The sequence below is a fragment of the Petaurus breviceps genome, unplaced genomic scaffold (assembly GCF_028583685.1).
Source record: "Petaurus breviceps papuanus isolate PSGF00001 unplaced genomic scaffold, PetGlider_PUasm1.0 38, whole genome shotgun sequence".
Taxonomy (NCBI): domain Eukaryota; kingdom Metazoa; phylum Chordata; class Mammalia; order Diprotodontia; family Petauridae; genus Petaurus; species Petaurus breviceps.
Window position 1 is genome coordinate 27,270,510 of NW_027186304.1, and position 26,836 is coordinate 27,297,345.

At 35.9% G+C, this 26,836-nt stretch overlaps 1 protein-coding gene across 6 annotated transcripts in view; it reads left to right on the forward strand.

Moving 5' to 3' along the window:
- The first annotated feature begins 2,629 nt into the window (after nucleotides 1-2,629).
- L3MBTL4 (L3MBTL histone methyl-lysine binding protein 4) overlaps nucleotides 2,630-26,836 on the forward strand; it is a 450,236-nt gene continuing 426,029 nt past the window's right edge. For 5 of the 6 annotated variants that reach the window (XM_069099671.1, XM_069099669.1, XM_069099670.1 and 2 more), the window contains exons 1-3: nucleotides 2,630-2,713; nucleotides 3,217-3,318; nucleotides 9,248-9,302. In XM_069099671.1, the coding sequence (XP_068955772.1) occupies nucleotides 3,247-3,318; nucleotides 9,248-9,302 (127 nt within the window). In that variant the 5' untranslated portion in view covers nucleotides 2,630-2,713; nucleotides 3,217-3,246. Of the gene's footprint in view, nucleotides 2,714-3,216; nucleotides 3,319-9,247; nucleotides 9,303-26,836 lie in introns of those variants that run through there. The other variant, XM_069099672.1, reaches the window with a different exon arrangement.

Consider the following 26,836-nt stretch of genomic DNA (forward strand, 5'->3'; position numbering starts at 1 on the left):
CCCATATGATAGGTGTGATATGTTACCTTAGAGTTGTTTTAATTTGCATTTCTCTAAAGTGATTTAGAGCATTTTTTCATATGACAATAGATAGCTTTGATTTCTTCATATGAAAACTTCCTGTTCATATCCTCTGACCATTTGTGATTGAAATTTTAAAAACAGCTATTCTAAATAGCGTGGCACATATTCTTTGGTTATAAAACATGAAAAACCCATGTTTATCTCATAAAATAACTAGCATTCATGTGGCACTTTAGATTTACAAGGCACTTTGCATATATTATATCATTTGATCCCCACAACAACCTTGTGGGGTGGTTACTATTATTATCCCCTTTTTTCTAAAGGAAGAAACTGAGGCAAAAAGAAGTTAGGACTTACCCAAGGTCACTCATTTTAATGTCTGAGGTGGGATTTGAGTCTTTGGCTTTCTGACCTTAAGTCTAGCCTCTTCTTTAACCATTACATCACATTTCTTATATATTTATGGTGTTCAAAAAATCCACTATTGAAAAGAAAAGCAGAGTGTTGACATGGATGAGAGGCATAAAAAGAGATGAGATTGGGGGGGGGGGCTGTAAACAGACAGATTGCTTTTAATCTCCTAAATTCTGGGACATTATTAATAATGAAAGGTGAGCCAGACTGGGTGGTGCTTATGTCTTGTGCAATAATACTTTGCCAGAGGCATCAAATCTAAATAGTTCATTTGCATAGAAGTGTATAATAGATATCACCGGGAGCTAGTCATGATAAATTTTATTTATAGTCCATGAAATGAATGTTATTTTATTGAGTTCAGTCAGACAAGTACATTTCTCAGGGATATGAATAGCTTCTCAATTGAAGCAAATAGTTACTGGCCATGAAGAACAGACTTTTATACATTAGAGAAAAATGAGGAGATTGGTAAGCTTAGTAACTATGTACAATGAAGCCAAGCAGCATTCAAATGAGAATCTTATTTACAAATCAAGACCTGATCAATTAATGGCCCTCATAATCCAGTTAACAAATTGGCCACAAATATAAGCCTGATTAGGAGCGACATATTGTTGTTTTTATTCAGAGGGATGCCTTTTGCTTTTCATCTGTAATGAGAGCCATAACATTATTTTGATGTTTTGTTTTACAGATCACTTGAGCTCATGGGTACATGGATTTTAGAGCTAGAGAGGCTGTAAAACATCAGGAGTTAGCCTGATGAACTGGAAATCCATTGAACTAGAAGGTCAAAGACTCAGGTTGTCCGCCTAAGCTTACCAAAGGCTGCCATTACCCCACTTTGGGCTTTCTTTTTCTCATTAATAAAGTGGGAATTTAAAAAAATGATCTCTAAATTTCCTTCCAGTTCTAAAATTCCATATTTTTTTAAACCAACTTCCCTAATTTTACAAAGGAGATGATGCTCAGAGGTTTTAAAGTGACTTGCCCAAAGTCAGTAAATCAAACAGCATTTGTTTTTTTCCACACAGAACCTATTTCCATGTTAGCCATGTTGCAAAAGAAAACTCAAAAGACCCCAAGAAAAATGAAGGGAAAAAATTCTACTTCAATCTATCCTCACAGTTGATTATTTTTCCTCTGCATATGGATAAGATTTTTCTTCTTGGGCCCTTTAGAATTGTCTTGGATCATTGCCTTGATGTAACTAAGTCTTTCACACTCGATCATCATTAAAATATTACTGTTGCTGTGTACAATGCGCTTCTAGTTCCACTCACTTCACTTTGCATCAGTTATATAAGTCTTACCATGTTTCTGTGAAACTGTCCTCGTCACTTCTTTCAGCACAATAGTATTCCATCATGGTCATATTGCACTGCAACTTGTTCAGCGATTTCCCAATTCATAGGCATCCCCTGAATTTCTGATTCTTTGCCAATGCAAAAAGAACTGCTATCCACATTTTGTACAAATAGGCGCTGTTCCCTTTTCTTTGATCTCTTTGGGACACAAACCTAGTAGTGACATTTTGTACCTAGCACTGGGGATAACAGACCTCACAGTCTAACGAGGGGCGCAGCATTGAAACGGCTAGGTACAAACAACTTTGTATAAGCAAGATGTATACAGGATAAAATCTCGAAACAGAAAGCACTAAGATTAAGACAGACTGGGACAGAGTTCATGCAGAAGGTGTGATTTTAGCCGAGACTTGAAGGAATCCAGGGAAAAATAGGAGGCAGAGATGAGGAGAGTGTTTTGGGCATGGGGACAGCCTAGGATAGTGATTTCTTACAACAGACGTTCTCTCCCATAAGGTTTTTGAATGTCTGACATCAGATTATTATATATATATATAATGTATGTATACATGCAAACATATACATGCATTCATGCTAATGTGATTACATATTAGCATGTATACACACATGCATGTGCATATACACATACACATCATATATCAATTCATACATGTATCTGGTGGTAGAAATTCAAAAAATTTATGGGAGAAAATGTTTGTTATAAAAAAGGCACTTTCTTAGACTCTGAGTATGTATGTTCATGTGCATATGCATATACATATACAGACATATATACTTGTAATATACATTTATGCCTGTAAATGTATAAGTATATATCTATATCTCATTGTGGAAATCTTGTTTTCATTTGTTGTGTTTCAGAGTTTTGTGATATGCTTTTGATGACTCATACCTTTGGTGAAGACTGCCTTTGGCTGGACAGTTCTAGTCATTTAGAAAATGTGAGTGCTGTCATTTGTAGGTAGCATAAAAGAAAAAAGACTATGATATATTTCCCCAAATCATCATTTAAGGGGAATGGAAGCATGTTAAGAGTAATAAAAGCATTGTAGACATCTTAGTGTGAATTTGTTCTACAAATAGTATACTGCATTTTTTTTTTTTATAATTTAATGTTCCTGTTCCACTCTGGAGAATTAAGTGTGATAACTTAATCAGCTAAGCAACAAAACAAAAATTACCTGACATAACAATTGCAGCAATATTTGTCTTAGAAGTAAATTCCAGATGTGTTGGAGAATATTTCTTCTATGTATAATTGTATGGTTCTGTTTAAAATTTTATAGCTTCATTCATTTGTTGAGGATTGCAGATCCATTGTGTAATTTTTGTTAATATGTTTATGGAAGCAGTCCCTAATCACCATTTGTAAGATTTGTAATTTAAAGCATGTTTAATGAACTGTAGAAAGATATTTCTTTTCTCATTTTATATTCTTTTGTAGTGAACCACTGTGAAGAGTGAGAAAGTGACAATGAAACAGCTTCACAAAAAGAGGAAGCGTAATGTAGATTCAAAGGACCATCTGACTCAGGAAAGAGGCAGGGTAAGACCTCAACATCTGATCCCTTAGGATACATGTTGACTTTCTGTGTAAAATGAATAGCCATAGTTATACATTCCTTTTCTAATCATCACTACCAAGTTCCTCATCCAACACTATATTTTTAGGAGTTGATTAAGATTGACTCTGTCAGTCTGTCTATCTAAATCTAGATATACTTTATTTGTGTGTGTGTATTTTTTTTTTTACTTTATGTATACAGAATTATAATTATGGCCAATTCATATACTGATAGAATCTGCAAAACCATGTATGTTCTGTTCAGAATGCAGAAAATTATAAACTTTTAAAAGTAAAATGGCAAAATAGGGACAGGAATTGGACCTGTGGTGTTACTGGTATAGTTTCTTCCAAGTGAAGAAATTCTTCTATATCATCTCTGCAATTTATAGTTATCAGAGAGTTGCCTAGAGCATTGAACAGTTAAATGTGTCTTGAGTCTTGAATTCAGGTCTTCCTGACTCTAGCCCCAGCTCTCTATCTGCTGAACCACCTAGCTGTTTCTATAGTAGTGGTTCTTAAATCTTGTATGATCCTGATTATGGTTCATTGTTGTTTTAATTCTATACTTCTGGCTATTTGTGGTATTTTATTTTCTTTACTGGGAGCTCTGCATTTTGGTTGTATGTTCCTGGGGGGTTTTATTTTGTGATTCTTTTAGGAGGTGACCAGTGAATTCTTTCAGTTTGTACTTTCCCCCCTGGTTCCAACATAACTGAAGAGTTTTCTTTGGTGATTTCTTATAAATATGATATCCATCTTTTTTTTTTTTTTGGTGTGACTTTCATACATTCCAGTGGTTCTTAGATTTTTTCTCCTCTATTTGATTTCCAGGTAATTAAAAAAAATGAGATACCTCATTTTCCTCTTTTTTTTCCTCTTCAGTGTTTTGACTTGTTTTAATATTTCTTAATATCTTATGATTTATTAGCTTCTATATGGTCCATTCTAATTTTCATAAAGGGTATGGTTTTATACTGCTTGTTTTAAGCTGTCAATTCTTTAATCATATCTTTCTTCCCTAGCTTTCATTTTTCCCATTCCTTCACTCCCCTCCCCCATTACTCTTGTTTTTAAAAATTATCATTTAAAATCTTGAAAAAAAAAACCCTCTTGCTTTAATTCTTCCTGGAATTCTGGTTTGTCTGAAGTTTAACTAGTGTTGTCCAGTGTTCTTTGAGACTGCTTGTAGATGTGTTTAACTCATTCATTTCTTTGTTTTTACTTTGAACTTCCTGGCTTCTATGATAACTCTTTTTAGTGTGAGTCTTTTTTTATTTGCTCATTCTTCTCAAATACTTGTCAGTGTACATTATTTTAGCTCTAGACTTGGCATACTTTTGGGTAGAATGCCTGGATTTGGTGGGAAACTATACTGTACTTCTCCCTACTGTTTGTTCTTCCTAATCCCTCTTAATTTTATTGCCTTCCATCTGTTAATTATTCCCTATTTAAGCTCTATTCTATATAGCTTGTTGGTGCATATTTGCTTGATGTCTTCCCCCATCTGATTGTGAAATGCTTAAGGGCAAGGACTGCCTTTTACCTTTCTTTGTATGCTTAGCATTTACTTGAGTGCCTATTAAATCGTATATACACTAAAAAAGGTTATTGATTGACTAAGCTGCCATCTTAACTTTGTTCGTCCCTCACATAACACACTATTAAGTTTCATCTGCTTTATTAGTGTTTTCTCCATCACTTTCTTAAGTCTAGACAATCAACAAAACAATAAATCAAGCCTTGATTTGTAGCATTTACTGATTTCTAAGTTGTAAATGTTCTCATTAAAAATCTAATTATTCATTTCACCAGTATGAGCTGACTCCAGCCCACCCCCCACTTAATGTCATGAGTTATACATGTCCTATAAGAAATGATGACTTATGAGGAATACAGAGAATCATGTAAACACTTATAAGAATTAATACAGGATAAAGTAAGAAAAACCATGAAAACAATATAAATAATCACTCCAACATTTTAAGAGGAAAGAATGGAATAACTGAATATGAATGCTGAGAAATTGTAATGACCAAAGTTGGTCCCTAAAAAGACATATGGGAATGCATCTCCATTCCTGCTCATACAGGTCAGGAGATTGTGTGGAAAACTGCATTTGATATACGATTTAGTTGATAGGCCTTTCACTCTGTCTGAACTGATTTTTTCTCTCACTATTTTTATCCTTTGTTTTAAGAGATGACTTTTTGGGAGGGAAAGGGAAGAAGGACATATTGGTAAATGTAAACAGTATTAAAAACAAAAATATATCATGAAGAGTTAAAATTCAAAAAAGAAAATTAGTATGTCTGACAGTTCATTTTCAAGTTGCAGTTTATTATGGGGATTATTGAATCAGTTTTCAGTGTTTTTTAATGTTTATTAAGCCTGTGTATATTGCTATCTAGGGTATTGATACCATGGTAACAGATGAACAAGCATTTATGAAGCACTTACTATATGCCAGGCACTGTATTAAATTTTGGGCATATAAAGAAAGACAAAAATCCAGCATGATATTGGGAAATCTTGTAACCTTTGGGGAGATTCTCTTTCTCAGAGAGGTAAAGGCACAAAGGAATTTTCATTTCCAAGATGGTGACTTGAAGTTGGCAAGTAGTAGGAATAAAAAGCTTTAAATCTTTTTATTTTCTTTCATCCAATTTGAATTTATGACCAGTGAAATGTAGAAGCTGATTAATTAGGAAAAAAATTATTCTGTTACAGTAAAAGAACATGATGAAGCATAGGCAATTGAAGGAAAAGAACGTTAAACCCTTTGGATTGTTTTCCCTGTTTGCTAATCCTCTCTCTTGAATAGTTGGATTTTAAATCAGTGAATGGAAATTTTCATGCAGAAAAATTTCATTTATCTTGAATTTATTTTCTGGTACTTTATTATGCAAATGACATTCACTCTTTGCATATTTTTCTTGGGGGCGGGACACTGAGATTTATTCTCAGTTTTCAAATCTAACTTTTTCCATCCTTTGTGATTTGATTATATTTGTTCCTTATTAACCCTCTAGGTGTTATAACCTATTTGGTAGGATTTACAAAAGACTGAATCCCCAATTTTTTCTCTTTTTAAAATGATTCTTTTAAAAATTAATTACAGCTAGGATTTATGACATGTAGATGTATGAAATAAGCCATTATCTTTTCAAATTTTATAAAATTATCCAACACGCGGGATTAATTGATCATAACAGTAGTACAAATTATCCTGAAATTCAAAATTATGCTCAGTTTTCTGGCTTTGTGAAGCCCATTATATCCCTGCAGATGAAATTCATTTTTCCACCTAACTCTATAAAGAGCTTGCTTTGTGCAAAGGATTCTGTAGGAGCTGGGGATTTACTGATTGATATGAGTTCAGGCACAATCCTCTGATTTTACCATCTAGTTTTCTTTACAATCATTAGTTCCCTTTACTGGATAGTTTTTTGGTTTATTTTCACAAGGTGCTTTGTAAACCTCCAAGTACTATGTAAAGTAGCTATTTGTGTTAATAAAGTACAAATTAGAAAATGAAAAGTAGATGAGAGTGCCAGGTAAACTACTTTGGAAATTTTGAGTTGATAGAGATCATTTCTCTCTGGAAGCATCAGGGAAGCCTTTCAGCTCCTGAACTTCATAGGAGGGGGTAGATTACAACAGATTGAAAGAAGAGTGTTCATTGCAGACATTAAAGATGGAATGAGGGACAGCTAGGTGGCGCAGAGAGTTCAAATCCATACTCAGACACGATCACATGTACTAGCTGTGTGACCTTGGGCAAGTCACTTAATCCCAGTTGCTTTGCCTTTCCCCATCCAAAACAAAAACAAAACCCCCCCAAAACATGGAATGAGCAAAAGTGCTGAGGTATAAGGGAGAGAGAGACAGAGAGAGAGAGAGAGAGAGAGAGAGAGAGAGTGTGTGTGTGTGTGTGTGTGTGTGTGTGTGTGTGTGTGTGTGTGTGTGTAGAATCTTGACCACCAGACTAAGGTGTTGTACTATCTCATTAGATAATTGGGAATTGATAAATGTTCCGAGATAGGGCAGTGCTATTATCATAACTGTTCATTAGGCAGCAACAAGAATGATTTCAGCAGTGAGAGATGAAGAGATGACAGGATGTTCAGTGTGCCATATATTATAATAGTCTGTGACAAGAAGTAATGAGGGACTGAATTAGGGTGGTAGTATTAGTCACAGAAAGGAGGTGATAGAAAGGAAACAGTTGTTGAGTTGTTTCAGTCCTGTCCAACTCATCATGACCCCATTTGGGGTTTTCTTAGCAAAGATACTGGAGTGGTTTGCCATTTCCTTCTCCAGTGTATTTTACAGATGAGAAACTGAGGCAAACTGGGCCACGTGACTTGGCCAGGATCACACATCTAGGAATTTGAACTTAGGAAGATGAATTTTCCTGATTCCAGACCCAGCATTCTATCCATTGCGCTACCTAGCTAGCTATATAAATTCTGGGTAAATAAATTCATGTGGAATGGTGGGTGTGGACTTATTATGTCCCTTGTTTTAAGTGTTTAAGTGCTTATGAAAAAGAATTAGGTAACCTGTTTGTATTGTACAAAATTGGGTGTGACCCAGGTAAATATTATGCTGTCTTTACTGGCTCAGGAGCAGAATGAGGTAGTAGAAACTGTATTGAGCTTGGAGTCAGGATATCCTAGGTTTGAATACCACCTCTGACACTCATCAGCTGTGTGGCAATAGGAAAATCTCTCTAACATCTCTGAGTTCTATTTTTCTGTAAGATAGGGGTGATAATAATAGTATCTTCTTAAAGAATTCTTGTGTAATTCAAATGGGTAAATAAATAACTATACACATGTATGTGTATGTATACGTATTGAGGGATACATATGTTACATATACACATACATATATATATGTATGTATGTATTTATAGTGCCTTGAAAATGTTAAGGAAATTATGTAAGTGGGAACTCTTATTATGACTTTGAACTCTGATTTTCATCACCTTTTCTATCCTGAGATTCAAATGCTCATTAGGGATTGACTGTATGTTTATAATGGCTACACAGTGTATTGGGTGCATAGGAATGGGATTGATATAAAGGACTTTGAAAATGAGACCATCATTTCATATACCATTGGGTAGTACTGGATGTTGTTGAATTAGCCTTGGGGGGAAAGCTAGCAGGTTGCATTATAATGCCACTTATCTTTTCTCCTACTTATTTATTTTCCTTCTAAATGCCTACTGCATAAATTTGTCAGTATAAACATATGATATACAATCCTTATAGTAAATCAGAGCTGTCTTAAACTTTTTATTTAAAAAAAATTGATTTTAAAATCTTTTGATTTTTTTTTTATATTGGGGTTGGGGAGGTAAGTGAGAAAGGAGAGGGGCATGAGCCTCTAATTATATTAGTGTAGGGGATTTTTAGATAATCTATTCCTTTCATCAAAGCAGCTGTAATGATTCTGTGACTGATAATCTTACAGGAGTGCTTGAGAGGACTGAAAAGTTAAATTAATTACTCAGAGTTCTACAATCAGTGTGTATCACAGGAGGCTGAGAATGCCTTATGAAATAAAAGAAAATTAGTAAATAAGTTATATAGAGTATTTTATTGATTTTTTTTCAAGACATCCTATCTTGTCAGCTATGTCTTGTTAGCTCTCAGAAATCATATATTTTTAACTTGCTGTGGATTGTTGAATATTTCAAGCACCAAGTCTTGAGTAATTTAGAACTTCCTCTTCAATCAAATATATTGAAACAGGACATTGTTTGGCAGATCATGTAGCACAGCGTGCCCATGTGAGGACTGCTACTTCTTGTTTCCTAGACCATATAGAAAATGTAGTGTCTAATTTTTCTAATAATGAATCAAAGTATCCTCTAAGCTGGAAGTTTTCTGTCTTGTAGGAACAAGCTAAAGATGACAAGAAAAAGAAGAATGGCCTGACCACTTCCTGTCATGGTAACTATAATTATCTTCTTCAAAGTTTAACTCCGTGGTGAACCATAAGAGCTAAGGGGAATATTTTAGTAATGCCACAGTTTGGATGTTTAGCTTTCTGGTAAAATATGGTTGTGTACATGTCAGTGCTTCAGTAAATACCTGATCTCTTCAATGTTTGGAATTAATCAGTGGATTCCTAACATTGGTGTATGTTACAACTCATCCATGCCTTTTTGTATAGTGTGATTCTTTCCCATGATCTTCCAGATTTTCCCCATGCAGGAATCACCCAGTTAATTTAACCCTGTATGTCGATATAATGTGGAAGCAGAAGGTAGATATAATGTGGAAACAGAAGGTGGTCAGTTAATCCTATCCATATTATTTCTCATATTTAGTGGCAAATGCCTCTCTAAGTCATTTTTGTCGTAAGTTAGCATTTGCACTCAGAAAGTTAAAAGGGATCCTATACAGAACTTAGACAACCAAGTGAGATTTACTGAAAGATATTCTTTATATCAGACTGAGTTGTTAGAAAGTTTTGGAAGATGTTGCAAATTTTCCATTCTGTGTTTTCCTGTGGGTTTCCAGTAGATTGGTCAGTTATGGTATCATGTCAGTTCATGAGGGTGGGGGCTGTAGCCCCCCAGCGATTTCCCAAGTTTCCCTTTTTGTGCAAGCAAGGTCTTATCTCTGATAATAATATCAAAAGTGTTTCACTCTTACCTCTCACTTCCTGGGGATTCTTAGGCATTGATTGGCAGGGATATAAAAGTGTCATCTTTTACTTCCGTTGTTAGGTTTACTTTTTGTGATCTTTGAGCATTTTAAATTGGTTGAGGGAGTAAAGGAAGAAATGAAGGGAGGGAATTGGGAAGAGATTTGGACTTATTCCATGACTGAATTTAAAATTTTTCAGGCTCATTCTCATAAAGGTCAGGCCTGCTTCTCATGAGCTTGGCTGGACCCTTTGAAGCATTGATCTATAGATTTCTAAGAGTCCAAGGGCTTATACCTCTATAACTAAATTCCACTTCAGATACATGTTAGCTGTGTGACCCCAGCAAATCAGGTAAACTTTCTGTCCATTTCCTGAACTGTAGAATTAGCTGATTGAGTTTGATACCTTAAAAGACCCCTTCTAACCCTAAAAATGGAAAGAGAAGGGGAATAAGCATTTACTAAATGCTTCTGTTTGCTATCTTCTATGCTAACCTTTGTTAACAATTATTATATTATTTGATCCTCACAACTATCTTGTGAGGTAGGTGTTATTATTATCCTCATTTTATAGTTGAGGAAACTGAGGCAGACAGAGGTTGTGACTTGCTCAGGGTCATACAGCTAGGAAATGTTTGAAGCTGGATTTGAACTCAGGTCTTCCTGACTCGAAGCTTTGTGCTATATCTACTGTGCCACCTAACTGTTTCAGTTTATGGTCCTAGGTGTCCATTCCTTCATGAAGGGATTTATGGCAAAAACAAACAATTCTCCCCCCCCCCCCCGGAATGGCATTTGTATTTGTGGTCTGAATTTTTAATTCTCCTGAGACAGGCTCTAATCTCTAAAGCATACTGTAGTTACAATAAATAGCTTGACATTCTTTTAGGGCTTTTTGTTTGATACTTCCCATTTTGTTTTTCCAAGTCTTTTACTTTTTGGGGGACCGGTGGAGCACTCAGGTGGTCCATCTGTTATTCTTCAGAGGTGGCACCGTGGATAGAGTTCTAAGCCTGGAGTGAGGAAGACCCAGTTCAAATTTAGCCTGGGCTACTTGCTACCTGTGTAATTCTAGGCAAGTCACTTAACTCCTCTGTCTTAGTTTCTACTACTATAAAATGAGTATAATAATAGCACCTACCTTCCAGGGTTGTCATGAGAATCAAACAAAATAATACTTGTGAAGTGCTTAACATAGTGTCTGGTGCATATGCAGTAGGTGCTTAATAAATGCGTATTCCTTTCCCTTCTGCCTTCACTTCCTATTCTCTTGTCGTGAATTCATTGTCTTCCTTGGTAAACCTGTTCCTCTTGAAATGCATGCCCTCATCCCTTGGGTGTATAGCAATGGCTTCATCATTGCGTTTCCTCATTTCTTCTGATTTTTCCTCTCCAAAGCATCTTCCACACAGCTGCCAAATTGATGTTTTAAAATGCAAATTTAACCATGTCCTCCCACCTCCTTTAAGAAAAACCCCCAAACCCCCAAAACCTCAGTGGCCTATAGAATAAAATATAGGCTTGTTTGTCTGGCACACTCTTGTTCCTTCACAGTCTAGCTCCTACCTTTCCCACCTTATTTCATTCTATGTGTATTTTGTGATCCAACCAGAATGGACTGCCAACCCTTTCCTGGTCTTTATACATCATATCACCCATCTCAGCACTCACAGAAGTTGTTCCTCATGCCTAGAATGCACTGCTTTTAACCCTGCCTCTTGGAATCCTTTAAGACTCCACTCAGATGCTACCTCTTCTTTCTACTATTTCAGAATTTTTGCTTCTCACTCCTAGGTGTGGATGTTCTTTCCATGCACAACATTCCTTGTATTTTATAGATCAGAAGCCATAACTCCATGCGTGTATCTGATCCTATAGCCTTCCAGTTAAATATAAGCTGCTTTAGGGCAGGGGCTACTTCATTATCCTTCTTGTATATTCAGTGCTTAGTTGAGTACCTGCATATGGCAGACCCCTAATAAATGTTTGAATTGAACTGTCACATGGTCAAACTCATGTTTTCATCATGCATTTCCTCAGTGATATATTGCTTAGTAAATGTTGGTCACTGTTGGAAATAAGCTGCAGCTGAGTTTTTGCAAGTAGTTTGTTTACATAAGGTCTTCATCGTGATCTTTGACACTTTTAAAGCTGAGTGAAACCCCAGTATTTCCTGATTAATTAAAGCTTAAATTCAATAGTATTTCACATAGTTCCAATTTTTTACTTAAATTTTCCTCAAACCCAGTTTATTCAAGATCTGATTATATATATTCTCTGTTTCAGAAACAAATATGTTACTCGTGGAAATAATTTCACATATTATGGTCATTAATAATCTTGCACAGTGCTATAGACCCTACTAGATTTTTAATCTGTCTTCTTTTTTAATTACTGTCGTTTAAAATATCTTATTTACAAGTTGTAAATTCTTTTAACTTATATTTAACTAGATGTATGATTATTGCTTCTGTTGCAATATTTTTTATGCATTACAATTAGACGGGTAGCAATTTTGACAGTTCTTGATAGAGAAGTCACATTTATATTTAAGAATATGGCCCAAGCATAGTTTTATTTAATAGTAAACTTTCTTTCTTAAAAAAAGTCCTACCTATGCATTTAAAAAAATCATTAACATTTATGTAGTGCTTTTGAAGGGCAGCTAGGTGGCAAGAGTACTGGGCCTGAAGTCAGGAAGACTCATCTTCCTGAGTTCCAATCTGACCCTTACTAGCTGTGGGACCCTGGCACTGAACCCTGTATGCCCCAGTTTCCTCATCTGGAAAAGCTAGAGAAAGACATGGCAAACCATTCCAGTATCTTTGTCAAGAAAACCCTAAATGAAGTCATGTAGTGTCAGACACAGCAGAATAACAAAGCTTTTAAGGTTAGTAAAGACACACACACACACACACACGTACATATACATGTATTGTCTATATCTATAGCTATGTCTATATCTATATATCTATAGGTTGAGGAAACAGAGGCTCAGAAATGTTAAGTGACTTGTTCTAGTACAGGACGAGGAAAGTCATATAACCGGTAAATGTTTTGAGGCAGAAATGAAACTTGGGTCTTCATCACCCCAGGTCCCACACTTTGACACCCAGCTGCCTCCTCAAATATTTGATTAGTACAAATCTAAACTGAGTTTGCTCTCTGTATTGTTGGATGTATCTAATTAAATGAATTGATGAAAGTATTTAAGTGAGCACAGTTCCATAATATTAGAAGTCCTTACAGACAAAGAAGTGAGAGTCTGAAAAATGCTATAAACCAAAATTGGGATTCACAGATAACATCTTGTTTCACAATTTTTTGGGGTTATTTTTTTAGGCCACTGTAGTTAAGTGATTTGCCTAGGCTCACACAGCTGGTAAGTGTCTGAGTCTGGATTTGAATTCAGGTCCTCCTGACTTCAGGGCTGCTGTTCCATCCATTAGCTGACTCTTCTTGTTACATAATCTTTGAACATCATGTTTGTCAGTGATGTGTGATTTTTTTCCACTTGTGCACAATGGCCATCCCAAGTACTATATTGGTACCTTTGCAATATTGAAAAAAATTAAGGAAAGACTCCATTGTTTTGGCTAGATCGGGGCAGGAAGAAGTAATTTGGAAACATGAACAGGAATTTTCCAAGAAGAAAAAGCATAGAAGGGTTTTCGGTCTCTCCCAGTGGAGGGCACACTCAGACTGATGAGATCATGGATTCCTTTAAGTATGGGATCCTTCACTCAAATGATGTATGTTTCAAATAATAGAGAACTTGCTTCCTATTGTAAATAGAAAGTTGCTGCTTTGTAGTTTTCCTTCCCCAGAGACCTGTCTTAACGTTTGCTGAAAAAGCAAAATAGAATTCACTAATCTTGGCAATTATGTAACTTGACATTCAGTGCCATTGAAACGCGTTTTAGTTATGCAACAGTGGCATCTCAAAAATAAACGTGAGTGTCCCTAGGCCTAACAGCAGGGGTGTATGGTTGCAGAGAGAGGGAGGGAGAAGAAACGATGTTTTGTTCACCGTCACCAATAAGTTGTTATGCTTTAGGTTGTTGTTTTTTCCTGTTCTGTTTTTTTCACATACTCCTGCAAATTTGCTTTTGGCATCTCTTGTATCACGCTGAAGGCATTTGTTCCATGTGTCAAAACAGACTCCAGTCAAAGATTTTAGCAGGTCTAGTCACTAAAATTAAGTCTCTTTAATAATTTAGCATGTGGTTTTGTTATTCGTGGATATGTAGTATGTCACAAAATATTTTTTCAGTTTGAAGGTTAAAGTAACCTTGAGTTTATCCTTTGAAACACATCCCCTTGTCAGACTGATCCCGTAGTCTGTTTTTCTGAGGTTTCACAGTATAAAGAAACACAAGGGTTAGTGCCAGGTCATTTTATTCAGCTACTTCATTTTATAGATGAGAAAACCAAGGTTACACAGCTAATTAGTAGCAGAACTGGGATTTTAGCCCAGGTTACCTGACCCCAAATCCAATGCTTTACCCACTATATTTATAGCATACTCTTTTCCTGACCTTCAAAGCAAGATGTAATTACCCTGTTATCTATCTGTCCTTGAGCACTGATGCATGCTTACACATTTAGAAAAAGAAGGAGTTTAGGACGAAATATTGATATTAGTATAGATATGTGCATATATATCTATATCTTATCTACATCTGTGTCTGTATCTATATATGTCATACACTTTTAAAAATTGTTATTTAGACTCTCAGAAAACCTTTCGGATTTATTTAGCCAGGACAATACATTTTTGTTCCTCTGGCAGTGTTTAAAAATTATGACCCAACTTGGGTGGGTGGAAGTCTTCCTGCCTTTCATGTGTTATGGTCAAAGGGCCTTTTGAGCCTTCCTTAGTACATTTGACTTGACTTATCATAAATTAAATAACTATAAACCACAGAGAGTAGAAATTTCTGGCATTAAACATATGTACACATATAAAAACTGTAATTTCTGAAAGTTTCCTTCATTACTTCCCTTCTCCCTACCTGCATGATGCATGGTAGACCACAGTCTCCCCTGCTAGCTCTTGGTCCCAATACTACTTTTTACTTTGTTGGTGGTAAATGAGGTATTATTAAAGGAAAGGAAATTTTCACAGACGTAAAATTTATTCCTGTAAAATTTTCATACATAAGTACATATGTTTACATAAATTTACATAAAATTTATAAATTTTGTAGAAATGGAAAAGTAACTTCTTATACTTGGGCTCTGCTAGGTATTTTATAAAGGACCTTCTGAAATTAAAAGCAACTCTGTAGTCCACTGGATAGAGTGCTGGGCTTGAAATCAGGAAGACTCATCTTCTGAGTTCAGATTTGGCCTCAGGTACTTACTAGCTTGTGATCCTGGGCATGTCATTTAACCCTGTTTGTAACCCTCATTTGTAAAATGATCTGGAGAAGGAGATAGCAAGTCATACCAGTATCTTTGCCAAGGAAGTCCCAAATGGAGGTCACAAAGAATTTTATACAATTGAAAGGACTGAACAACAATTCTGTAGTCTGAACCATAATACTCCCAGATTACTTTAGTTTAACAGTTTTAGAAATAATAAAAATCATAGATGACGTCTACAGAGTACCATATATCTATCTCTTTATATGTGCATATATATATCTTTATATATGTGTGTGTATTTATATATGTATAATTTTGGTGATATTCCTAAAACCTCCATGAGAGAGTTATTCAGGTCGTATTAGTCTTACTGGACATGAAGTCAGAGAGTTTGAGGTCATTCACTGCTAGCAGTATTATAGACAAGATTATATTCCATATTTCTCCAGGTCAGGTACAGTTCCTACTACTGTAGTTCCGATTGGGGAGTCTTCATGGTCATGGAGATGGTCCTGGAGAGGGAAGAGGGCCCTAAGAAAGAGCCTTAATGGCAAAACCACATTGAGAAGGTCGCATGTGCAGGATGATTTAGGCAAGGAAAGGCAAATCGGACAGTGTCATGAAAACCCTGAGGATAGCTAGGAGAGGAAGCTTGTGTTGTTGATATTAAGTTGTTTTCAGTTGCGAATGACTCTCCCTGACCCCATTGGGGGTTTTCTTGGCAAAGACACTGGAGTGGTTTGCCATTTCCTTCTCCAAGACATTTTACAGATGAGGAAACTGAGACAAACAGGGTTAAGTGACTTGCCCAGGGTCACATAGCTAGTAAGTGACTGATGCCAAATTTGAACTCAGGAAGATGAATCCACTGCACCACCTACCTGCCCTAGAGGCTTGTCAGCCATAGTAAATGTTGTGGGGAAGTGTAGAAGGAGGAATATATCATGAGAAAAAAGTCAGCAGATAGGCATTTAAGACTAAATAAGACTATTAATCAAAAGCAGAGGTGTCAAATGGAGTTTGACGGAGTTTGTGGCATGTGACCCACAACACTTCCAAGTGCAGTTGAACCAAATTAAAATGTAACTGGGAAATGTTTAATAAAATAATGAAAACATAATAAAACATAATTTTACATTTTAGAACTGAGTCAGCGTATAGCCCATAGGGATCGTTATGCACAGATTAGTGGCTCCTGTTTCTATCTGAATTTGACAGTATTTATCTAAAGGGTTTAAAGCAGCTAGCAAAAGTAACCAGTTATCCCAGGAGAGGGTATTTTTCAGTCATTTTTCAGTTTTGTTCATTGCTGATCATATACATTTAGCACTGGAGAACTCCATTTCTTCATTATAAAAATGGAGATAAAACTTTCCTTGATTTTCAGGGTTTGTTGTTTTGTGTGCTTTTCTCTGAAGATAAAATAATAAAATAGTATTTTGAAAGTCAAAAGTACCTTTTAGGCATAAGGAATTATTGTTGAAGCAAATTAGATAAATTTGAGCCTATTTCTTTCTTTCCCATTCATCTCTTTGAATGCTTGATTTGAGTAGCATCCCGATTTCAGTATCAATCAGTGAATTGGTCAATAAGAATTTGTTAGATTGCTGTGTGGCAGACATTGTATTAGGGGCTAGGAATACAGAGACAAAAACAAATCAATCCCTGTCCCCAAGACTTTGCATTCTAAATGGGCTTGGAACAGGTACAGATATAGTAGGTTTGTAATAAATATTTTTTAGATGAACAAATTTTCTTGCTAAACACTTTCAGCTTTTGTGGGAAACTCAAACTTTTTGAAGCTTTGGCTTCCCCTTTCTAAAGCCTCCATCCCTAAGAAAAACATTGGATTAGTTGTATGCTACCCATATTCTCATCTGATTTCTTCTAATCACCAGGTGTACAATTCAGAACAAATCACAACCTCTTTGAATTAAATTTTTTAGTCTTTAAAATGGGGAGTTTGGCTGGAAGTCCCTCTGAGTCTTCTTTCAGCCCTAAATGTCTATCATTCCTTAAATCTAGCTCATCCTTAAGTGATCTGACAAGGTGGAATAATCGCAGGTTTCTTTGGGAATCAAGATCTAGCTTAAATTTATGAAACTCTTTTCTGACTTGAGGACCTTTGTCAGGTGATGTACCATCTGTTTCCATAGTTCTTGATGTGGCATAAGCCCATGGCATCTTCTGTTTCACTTTTCTGGTTTTTTCCCCCAATGAATTTTTATTGATGTCTTGTTTTTACATCTCCACAGTTTATCCCATTGTTTCTCCCCTTTCCAGAGAGCTCTGTCCTATAACAAATCATATTTTTACATGAAAAAGAAATGAGGAAGAGACAAAAAAAATGGCAAAATTATTTAATATATTGAAAATATTGGAAAATTTATGCAGTCTATCTCCCCTGTGAATCTTCTACCTCTAAAAAAAGGAGTGGGGTGCTGGTGTATTTTTACATTTTTTTAAGCTATGCTTGATTGTTTATCGTAATTTGCTACATTCATTTTTTATTGTTATGTAGTTCTTTCCAGTTCTCTTGTGATTATAACAATATTAATACGACTTCTTCTAATAGTTAGAATATATATAGCATTCTGGTTTACAAAACAGTCTCCCAATATTATTTCAGTTTATCCTCACAACAATCCTGGGAGGTGGGTACTATTTTTATCCCCATTTTACAGATTAGTAAACTGAAGCAGACCAGTTGAACTCGAGTCACATATCTATTAAGTGTCTAAGGTAGAATTTGAACTCAAGCCTTCCTGACTCCAAGTACAGTGCTCTACCAGTTTTGTCACCTAGCTGCTGTGGTCACTATACACACACACATACATACATGTGTGTGTGTGTGTGTGTGTGTGTGTGTGTAGTTATCTTGCCTCTGCTTACTTTAGTCTGCACCAGATTGTAGAAATCTATCCGTGCTTCTCTGTATGCATCATATATGTCATTTCCACATTCACAATTCATGTGAAACACAACACTATATTCTATTACACTCATGTACCACAATATTTCTTGTTTACAAGATAATTGAATAAGGATGAGCAGGCAGATTGCAGAAAAACCTGGAAAGACTTATATGAAGTGATGCTGAGTGAGGGGAGCAGAACCAGGACACAGTACACAGTTACAGCCACATCGTGCAATGACTAACTTTGACAGACTTGGCTCTTCTCAGCAATGCAAAGTTCTAAGACAACTCCAAAAAGATACATAAGGGAAAATGCTGTCCACATACAGAGAAGGAGTTACAGAGGCTGAATGCACACTGAAGCATACTGTTTGCTCCCTCCCTTTTTTGTTTTGTTTCTTCTTTCTCATGGTTCATTCCTTTGGTTATAATTCCTCTTTACAACATGACTAATATGAAAATATGTTTAATATGAATGTATATGTAGAACCTATATTAGATTGCATGCTGTCTTGGGGAGGAGGAAGAGAGAAGGGGACAGAGGGGGAGAAAATCTAACACTTAAAAGCTTGTGGAACTGAATGTTGTAAATGAAAAAATAAATAATTTTTAAAAAGATAAGTGAATAAGGTAGGAGTTCTCTGTTATACCCTTCCTATCATTCTGCATGAGATAGAATGATTTGGAAATTTGGGGGCAGGTATTTGAATTCTGCCTCTGAGAATCATTGTGAAATGATGACAAAATTGATAAAGGTAGCGCGAGGAACTTGGAATGGTTACCTAGTTTTTTCAGTGATGCCATTCTTCTGTGTTCATTCCTTGAATGGTGCAGTGAGCTTTTCACAGAGGAAACTTGATTTCATCGCTACAGAACTCTGTCCAGGCATTCCACAAAGTTACTTTAAAAAAAATTACTGTGGACTCTAATTTTTTCCACATGTTAAATGAGGAAAGTCTATGACTTAATGAAATTCTATTGTAAGTTACCACCTGATTCTCACTCGTCAGAGTGTTTGAAGTTGGCATCCCTGTAATAAAAATATTGGATTTGTTCACTTCCTCTACTAATAACCTCTTTTCTTTCTGAATTAGCAAGCAAGCTGCCTTACTCGGTTTCACAGGCAAAATTAGAAAGGGGTAGGTGATAAGTCTTTCCTATCCATTTTTTCTATCATTTAATAGTGAATACTCTCCAAATAAGTGGTTTTATGGCAAGTCAGTGGCCACGCTAGAAAAGAAAATGCAGCTCATGAACAAAACTAATACACGATAATGAGGTTTTTCAGAAGGATATTTTTTATAGCCAACCAACGCCTTGGGAAGGCTAGAAAGGGGACTGGGGAAGGAGTACTATGGTTCTTGGATCTAAATCTCAAATTAGAGCTCAACCAACTATCCTGAGAAACCATCTGTGATATCATATCAACTCATTGGTAAGATGATGGCCAAGAGGGAGCTTGGACAAGACTTTGTTAAGCTCCAGCTCTGTGCTAGTCACTGTGCTAAGCACTTCACAAATATTATGTCATTTGAACCTCACAGCAAACCTGGGAGGTGGGTGCTGTTATCATCACCATTTTACGGTTGAGAATACTAAGGCAGACAGAAGTAGTAAGTGTCAGAGGCCAGATTTGAACTTGGATCTTTCTGATTCCAGGCCCAGCACTCTTACCCGTCTTGCCACCTTCACATTTTGAGGTATTTTGCATTTGTGAGATGGGACAGTAAGCAGTTACAAAGGCTTAAATACAGGCCCTTGCCCCAATATACTGTCCGTTCAGGTCTGCTTGCTTCATTCTGCATCAATTCATGGAACCCCCTGTTTCTTGGAATTTTTCATATCATGTATTGCAATGCAATCTATAATACACCATTGTTTTCAAATGCACAGTTTGTTCTTCTCAGTCATTGGGTAGCAAATTTGTTTGTAGGTATTTGGTTACTGTAAGAACTGCTACTATGAATATTTCAGAATATATGTGGTCTCTCTCTATCTCTTTACCTTCTCTGGGGTATGTGTCCAGTAATGGGATAGATGAGTCAAAGGGTATGAATTATTTAGTGATATTTTTATAATTTTTAAAAAAAAATTTCTTTTATTTTTAATTTATGGAATAAAACAAGATATTCTTTTTTTTTTTTTAAACAATTTGGGTTAAGTAACTTGCTCCAGGTTACACGGCCCAGTTATTTCTGGGTGTGGTACTAAGTATCTGAGCCTGGCATTTTATCTCCAGGTCATCCTGACACTGGGGCCGGTGCTCTTACTCTCTGAGCCACCTGGCCGCCCCTAAAACAAGATAATCTTAAGGACATTAAAAAAACCAACTTAATTCCAAATTATTTTCCAAGATGCTTAAAGCTATTCATAGCTCCTCTATCAAATTATCAGTGTGCCTGTCTTCTAGTAACTCTTCCAATGTTGATTATTTCGGTCTTTTGTTGTCTTTCCCAATTTTCTGGAAATTACATGAAATCTCAGTTGTATTCAGTCAGTCATTCAGTAAACAATTAGTGCCTGCTATGTTCCAGGCATCATTTTAATAACTGAAGTTACAAAGAGAGGCAGAAGGCAGGGCCTGCTTTCAAGGAATTCACAATCAAATGAGGGAGGGGAGGGTAATATGCAAACAATTATGTATTGTATCAATCTGCATTTTTCTTTTCTGATGATTTAGAATAATTTTATAAGGTTGTTTATTGCAGTTCTTTTGAAAACTATTTAAATCAAATGAGATTATATTTGTAAAGCACTTAGCACAATGCCTACTATGTTGTAGGTGCTCAACAAATATTTATTTCCTTCCTTTCTCTTCCTCCTACTGCTTTAACTATACATTATACACATACTTAAACATACGGAGGTCTCCCATTGACTTAAGTAGCTTTGGAAGTCACATTAACCCTTTTAAGCCATTAGGAAGCAAAGCATTTTTAAGCAATAGTTTGCTTAATTTTGAAGAGAAAACAATGCATTTTCCCAGCTGCCTAACTTAATTCTAAGGATTGGTGTTAAACACTGACTTTGAAAATGAGGCTCACTAATAAATACCTTTTTAAAGACTTCCAAGAAAACCCTTTGAATATGATCGTTAGTTTTTTGTCAGAGTCCTTAGCTGACTTTCTGGGTAATGACAATGGCAAGTTTGTGGAAAATAAATGTGTTTCAGAGTTGGAACAAAGCATTTGTGCGCCCTAGGCAGAGTTTCAGAATTGTTCCCCTTCATTATAAAGCATGTAACTTGATGAGTTACAAAATATATAGCTGTGCACCATCAGCAGTTCAAGCTTTTAGATGCATTTCCAAAGAAGAGTATTGAAAAGCTTACTGTATGTCCATGGACATAGCTTTCCTTACTATTTGAGGTAGGCTGGTGGGTACTTTAATTGGCCACTTTAGTCCCAGCTGAAGGTAGACTGAGTGTCTGCATTGTTTTCCTTTGTGAGATGTATTTTTATCCTGGTTAATATCTTAGCTAGAGAAGGATATTAAAACCCACAAAGACAAAACCAAATACGATTCTTTTTTCATTGATTTCCTTTTTTTATTTTCACAAATAGTGTTTCCACTCACCATTATATATTTAAATAATTACATTGTATCTTTTTCATAGCCCTTAGCCTTAGAATCTGTTTTGCGAGATCATCTTTATAAGGGAGACCCTCTCATCCCCCTTTTAACAAGTGTCTTTTATACCTCAGTGTCTTTTACACCTAAATCTTATTGAATTTAATATTCCTTAGTGTAAAGTGTTAGAGGCAGCTAGGTGGCCAGTGAATAGAGTGCTGGGTCTAAGTCAGGAGGCCTCCCCTTCCTTAGTTCAAATCCAGCCTTAGACCTTTACTAGCTGTGTGACCCTGTTTGCCTCAGTTTCCTCATCTGTAAAATGATTTGGAGAAGGATATAATAAAACTTTCCAGTGTCTTTGGCCAAGAAAACCCAAAATGGGATCATGAAGATTCACACATGATGGCTAACGTGACTGAATAACAATAAAATTAGAGTGAAGGTCCAGTGTATTCATATCATTTGTTTTTGTATATATGTGAATTTTAAAACTTTAATACAATCTCACTTTGAAGTTAGTCGGTGTTCAAACTTTCTACTTCATTTTTCCAACCTTCCTAGGAATATATTTCATCAAATAAGATGAGAGAAATGAAAAACAAAACCCCAAAAATGATATTTTAATGGAGTCTAAATGTATAGGTTATCAATGAATAAAAATGTATGAAGTAGGCCTGTGGGTGGTAAGTGCTGTCTTGTCATTCATTTTCCTGTAGGGTCCTATTCTGATGCCATATCATGATGTGTGAAGGTTTTTCCTGAGTTTATCCAAGGGCTGTTTTTATAGAATGGAAGTTATAGCAAGGATTCTTAATCTTTTTTTGTGTTGATCCTTTTGTCAGTCCGGTTGGTGAAGCCAGAAGACTTCATCTCAGAATACTCTTTTCAAATGTATAAAATACAATATATAAGAGTGCAAGGAAAACCAATTATATTGACATACAGCTATCAAAATATTCAAAAAACAAATTCCCAGACCTACGGTTAAGAACACCTTTTCTGTAGGTTCTGCCAAACTGGACAGGATCTGAATATGCCTCCAGTTATAAATTTTGTATCTCTTGTTCAAGGACAAATATAACCAAGGAGAGAAGGTAACTATTGGAAAGTTGGTGTTGATTATTATTTATTATTTTTGGCCATGCCATGGCAGTCCATGTAATGGACAAAAATATAGAATGACTCACTTTACAATTTTTCAGTCATAGGGATACAGAAGGATGACAGAGGGTGCTAAAGAGTCACATGGTTCTTATATTGCAGTGTGAATTTATTTTTTGTTATCTTGGTGCAGTGATGAGAAAATTGAAACACTGCTGCTAGAACTGAACCATATTTATACTGACATTGTCACTGTAAATGAAACCCAAAGACACAATGTAATGGAAGGCTAATTATGGCACTCTCCTTGGAGTAGTGAATAAAGGAGCTAGCAGAATTGGTATAGCCAAATTTAGCATGAAACATGTCTCTTGGTAGTTTTGGGGTTCTAGAATCCTGCTAAATATAGAGTATATATATATAATATAATACATGTAATATATAAAATATAGAATATATTATGTTCATATATAATACTATTCTTTCTCTCTCTACATATAACTATACCAAAATTTAAATTGACTTGCCTTGGGAGGTCTTCCTTGTCAGGCTTCAACTGCTAAGAGAGGTATGTAGTTTGTGTAAAGTTAGAAGAAATGATCTTTGAGATACTTTTCATCTTTGGGATTTCATCTTTGGGCCCTCCTGATAGTCATTTTTAAGTAGGGTGAATAGAAATGATCATTTGAGTTTTAGAGATCTTCTAGGCCAATCTCCTTATAGCCAGGGGAGTCATTTAGGTGGTTCAGTGGACAGAACCCTGGACTTAGGAGTTAGGAAGACAAGAATTCAAATGCATTGTCAGACATTTACTAGATGTAAATAAGATAAGTGGGCAAGTCACTTAACCTTTCTCAGCCTGAGTTTCCTCATCTGTAAAATGAGGATATAGTAATAGCACACTTTTAAGTTTAATCTTCATTATTCATATTTTTTCCATCACTTTCTTTAAGCATAGACAACCAACAAAGCAGTAAATCAAGTCCTGGTTTGTAGCATTTGCCTATTTCTAAGGTATAAAGGCTTTCACTGAAAATTTTATGGTCATCTCCCTTGAGCCAGCATAACCTGGTTCCATCTGCTGCCCTGCTCCAGTTTGTATATTGACATCATTAAAAGTTCCTTAGAAGACATAACAACAGAAATAATTCTTTGATTATTTAATCCTTGGATGATCTACTACATCAGGCAGCGTATAAAAGAGGGAGTAAAAGTATTTACTGCTGTGCTGGAACAGATCCAGGTGGAGGAAGATTCCCTGTGGATGATGAGGTCCTCCAGATGCTGCTGTTGGGGGATGAAACTGTTTTGATGATATCAAATCCTAAGAAGAGTCTCCTGGGAAGAAATCTGTAATAACTCAAATGAGTTTGATCTTTCCATCCACAGAAGAAAGACCAAACGAATGACACCAGACAACCTAATCCCAAAACCAGTAAGCCGATACTATCTTACTATCAGTAGCAAAGAATTTGATAAGCCATAACAGCACATAGACCTACAGCATCCTTTAGCCTTCCCACAAACCAACGGCCTAGGTGTCACTGTAGGCAGCAAACACCAACTTTTACTCACAAGCCTAACTGTCTCCCTCGGATACGATCTCCCAGTTTCCTGTGGCCTCTGCTCCTCCCTTCAGCAAATTCCTTCCACTACAGACTCCGTGTAATTACATTCAGCCTATTAGGGGGCAGAGTATATTTGCAAAGCAGGGAAGGTCTTGAAATTACCATTACCATTTCGATGACAGAAAGAAGATGACCTAATCATGTGGTCAGTTACATGGTTAGATTTCTTCATGGGCACTTGTGAGATGTCAGGAGAAAGTGAAGAAGGTTTCCAGCATATTGTGTAGAGCCCTTGTCATGAACTTTTGGTAGGTCATGGAAGAGAGTCATATAGGACAGACTTGGATCAGTTATGGTTTGAATAGATGGCAGGAGCTTCTGAAGTGATGAAGTTATACATTCATTTGAGTATTTGCAGATGCCTCCAAACCCCATTTGTTTCAGGCTGGATTCATGGCATAGAAAGTCAAGTCTTCTAAATGCCAACTGGCTTTTTAGAATTCAACCTACACCCTTATTTCTGTCCTAGGTTACATTATTGCTAGAAAGAGCTAAAAGTTTGGGGTTTTAAAGGATTTTTGTGTTGCATAAAGTCTTTGACTGGTTGGCTCAATTAAGAGTATCTATAGGTAGGATGATGATTTGTCTGTTTCAGTTTCTTGTCTCTATGCTCTTTGTGATGAACTTGGAGGCTTAGCTTCTCTTTTTGCATAGAGAAATGGCTAATGGTTCATTAACAACATTTATTATTTCCTCTAATGAGTTTCCTTTAAGTGAAGTAGGTCTGAAATTGTGTTAGTATTTAGTTTTCCTAATGCTTAAGGAAGAAGTTATTTTTCCTTTAGGAGTAGCCAGATATGAACTTTTAATCTTTAAAACTCATTTGGTTTATAATAGTTTCCTTTTCTTGCATAACTGAAAGGAGCACAATATATTTTTCCTCAAATCTCTCCCAAATAGTCACTCTGGGATATGCACAAAATAATTTTGTGGGAGAGCATTGTGAATAAAAAGAGGATTATTATTAAGGCCTAGTTTGGGCCTTATCTTTATGTTCTTGGGAGTAGGCTAATGATAATAACTTGGGGTGGTTCAAGGAGAAAGCAAAGTTCCTGCTTTAGAATGGTAGGAGGATCTTTAAAAAATCTGAACACTTATTTGTTAAATCAGTTTGTTTTTTAGGAGATAATGATGTTGACATATTTCGTTTTCCCATCACTTATATTTTCCATTTTTATGACTTCCTCAAACTTTTCCAAAGAGCCACCTAGAATAAAGAAAAGAATTCCACTGAATCCACCAACATATCAAAAGAATGTATGCAATATTTTGTACCTATACTCTGGGGCAGGAGAGTGGGGGCCGGAGCAGGGAAGGATATTTAGGTAGAAAATGGTGGTGGTGGTAGAGTCAATTTACTTTAAAAACAAAACAAAACCAAAACTCCAAAAATATACTGTGAAAATTTCTTGGTATAAAGTTGCCTTAGATTCATATCAAATCGTTCCAGATTAATAACCAAATAATGTGAGATAGATGAAAGTCTCTCTTGTCCAAAGAAGAGATTATATATAACAATCTCCCTTGATGTCCTGTTAAAGTATATACCTGCTCTTTTTGCCTTGAAGATCATCATTGCATGTTACCTAATTTTATGCAGGCAGTTTTCCTTTACAAAAAAAAAAAAACCCAAGAAATCATTTTTCACTCCTGTCTTTATATTGTCAGTCAGCAAATGTTAAGTGCCGACCATGGATTAGGGATGCAAAAAGTGACAAAGTCCTTACCCTCAAAGAGCTTGGAATCCAATAAGGGAGACAACATACAAAATAAACATATACAAAGCAATCTATATACAGGATCAATAGGAAATAATTATCAGAGGATAGGCACTGGAATTAAGAGGGGTTGGGGAAAGTGTAGTATCTTAGTTAGGACTTAAGTTTGGGAAAACCCTTAAAGTCTTCCCCCCTTCAATATGTTTGTTTGTTTTTTACCACAGTTCAAGTTTCAGTTGTTTGATTTTTCTAAAGGTATTTTTCTCACCCTCTCAAATCATATAGAACAGAGTTGTCAAACTGGTGGCCTGGAGAGGCCACAACTCCTGAGTACAGTCCTGAACCTGATGAAAATATGATGGGAAAATGTTGAACAAAATAAATAAAAATTTAATACAACATAGATCATGTTAATTTGTGTTCTTGTAAGTCAAAATGTGACACAGGGATTCATTTCTATTTGAGTTTGACACCTCTGATAGAGAATATTGTACAGTCAGAGGAATGCTGGAGTTAGAACCTAACGCC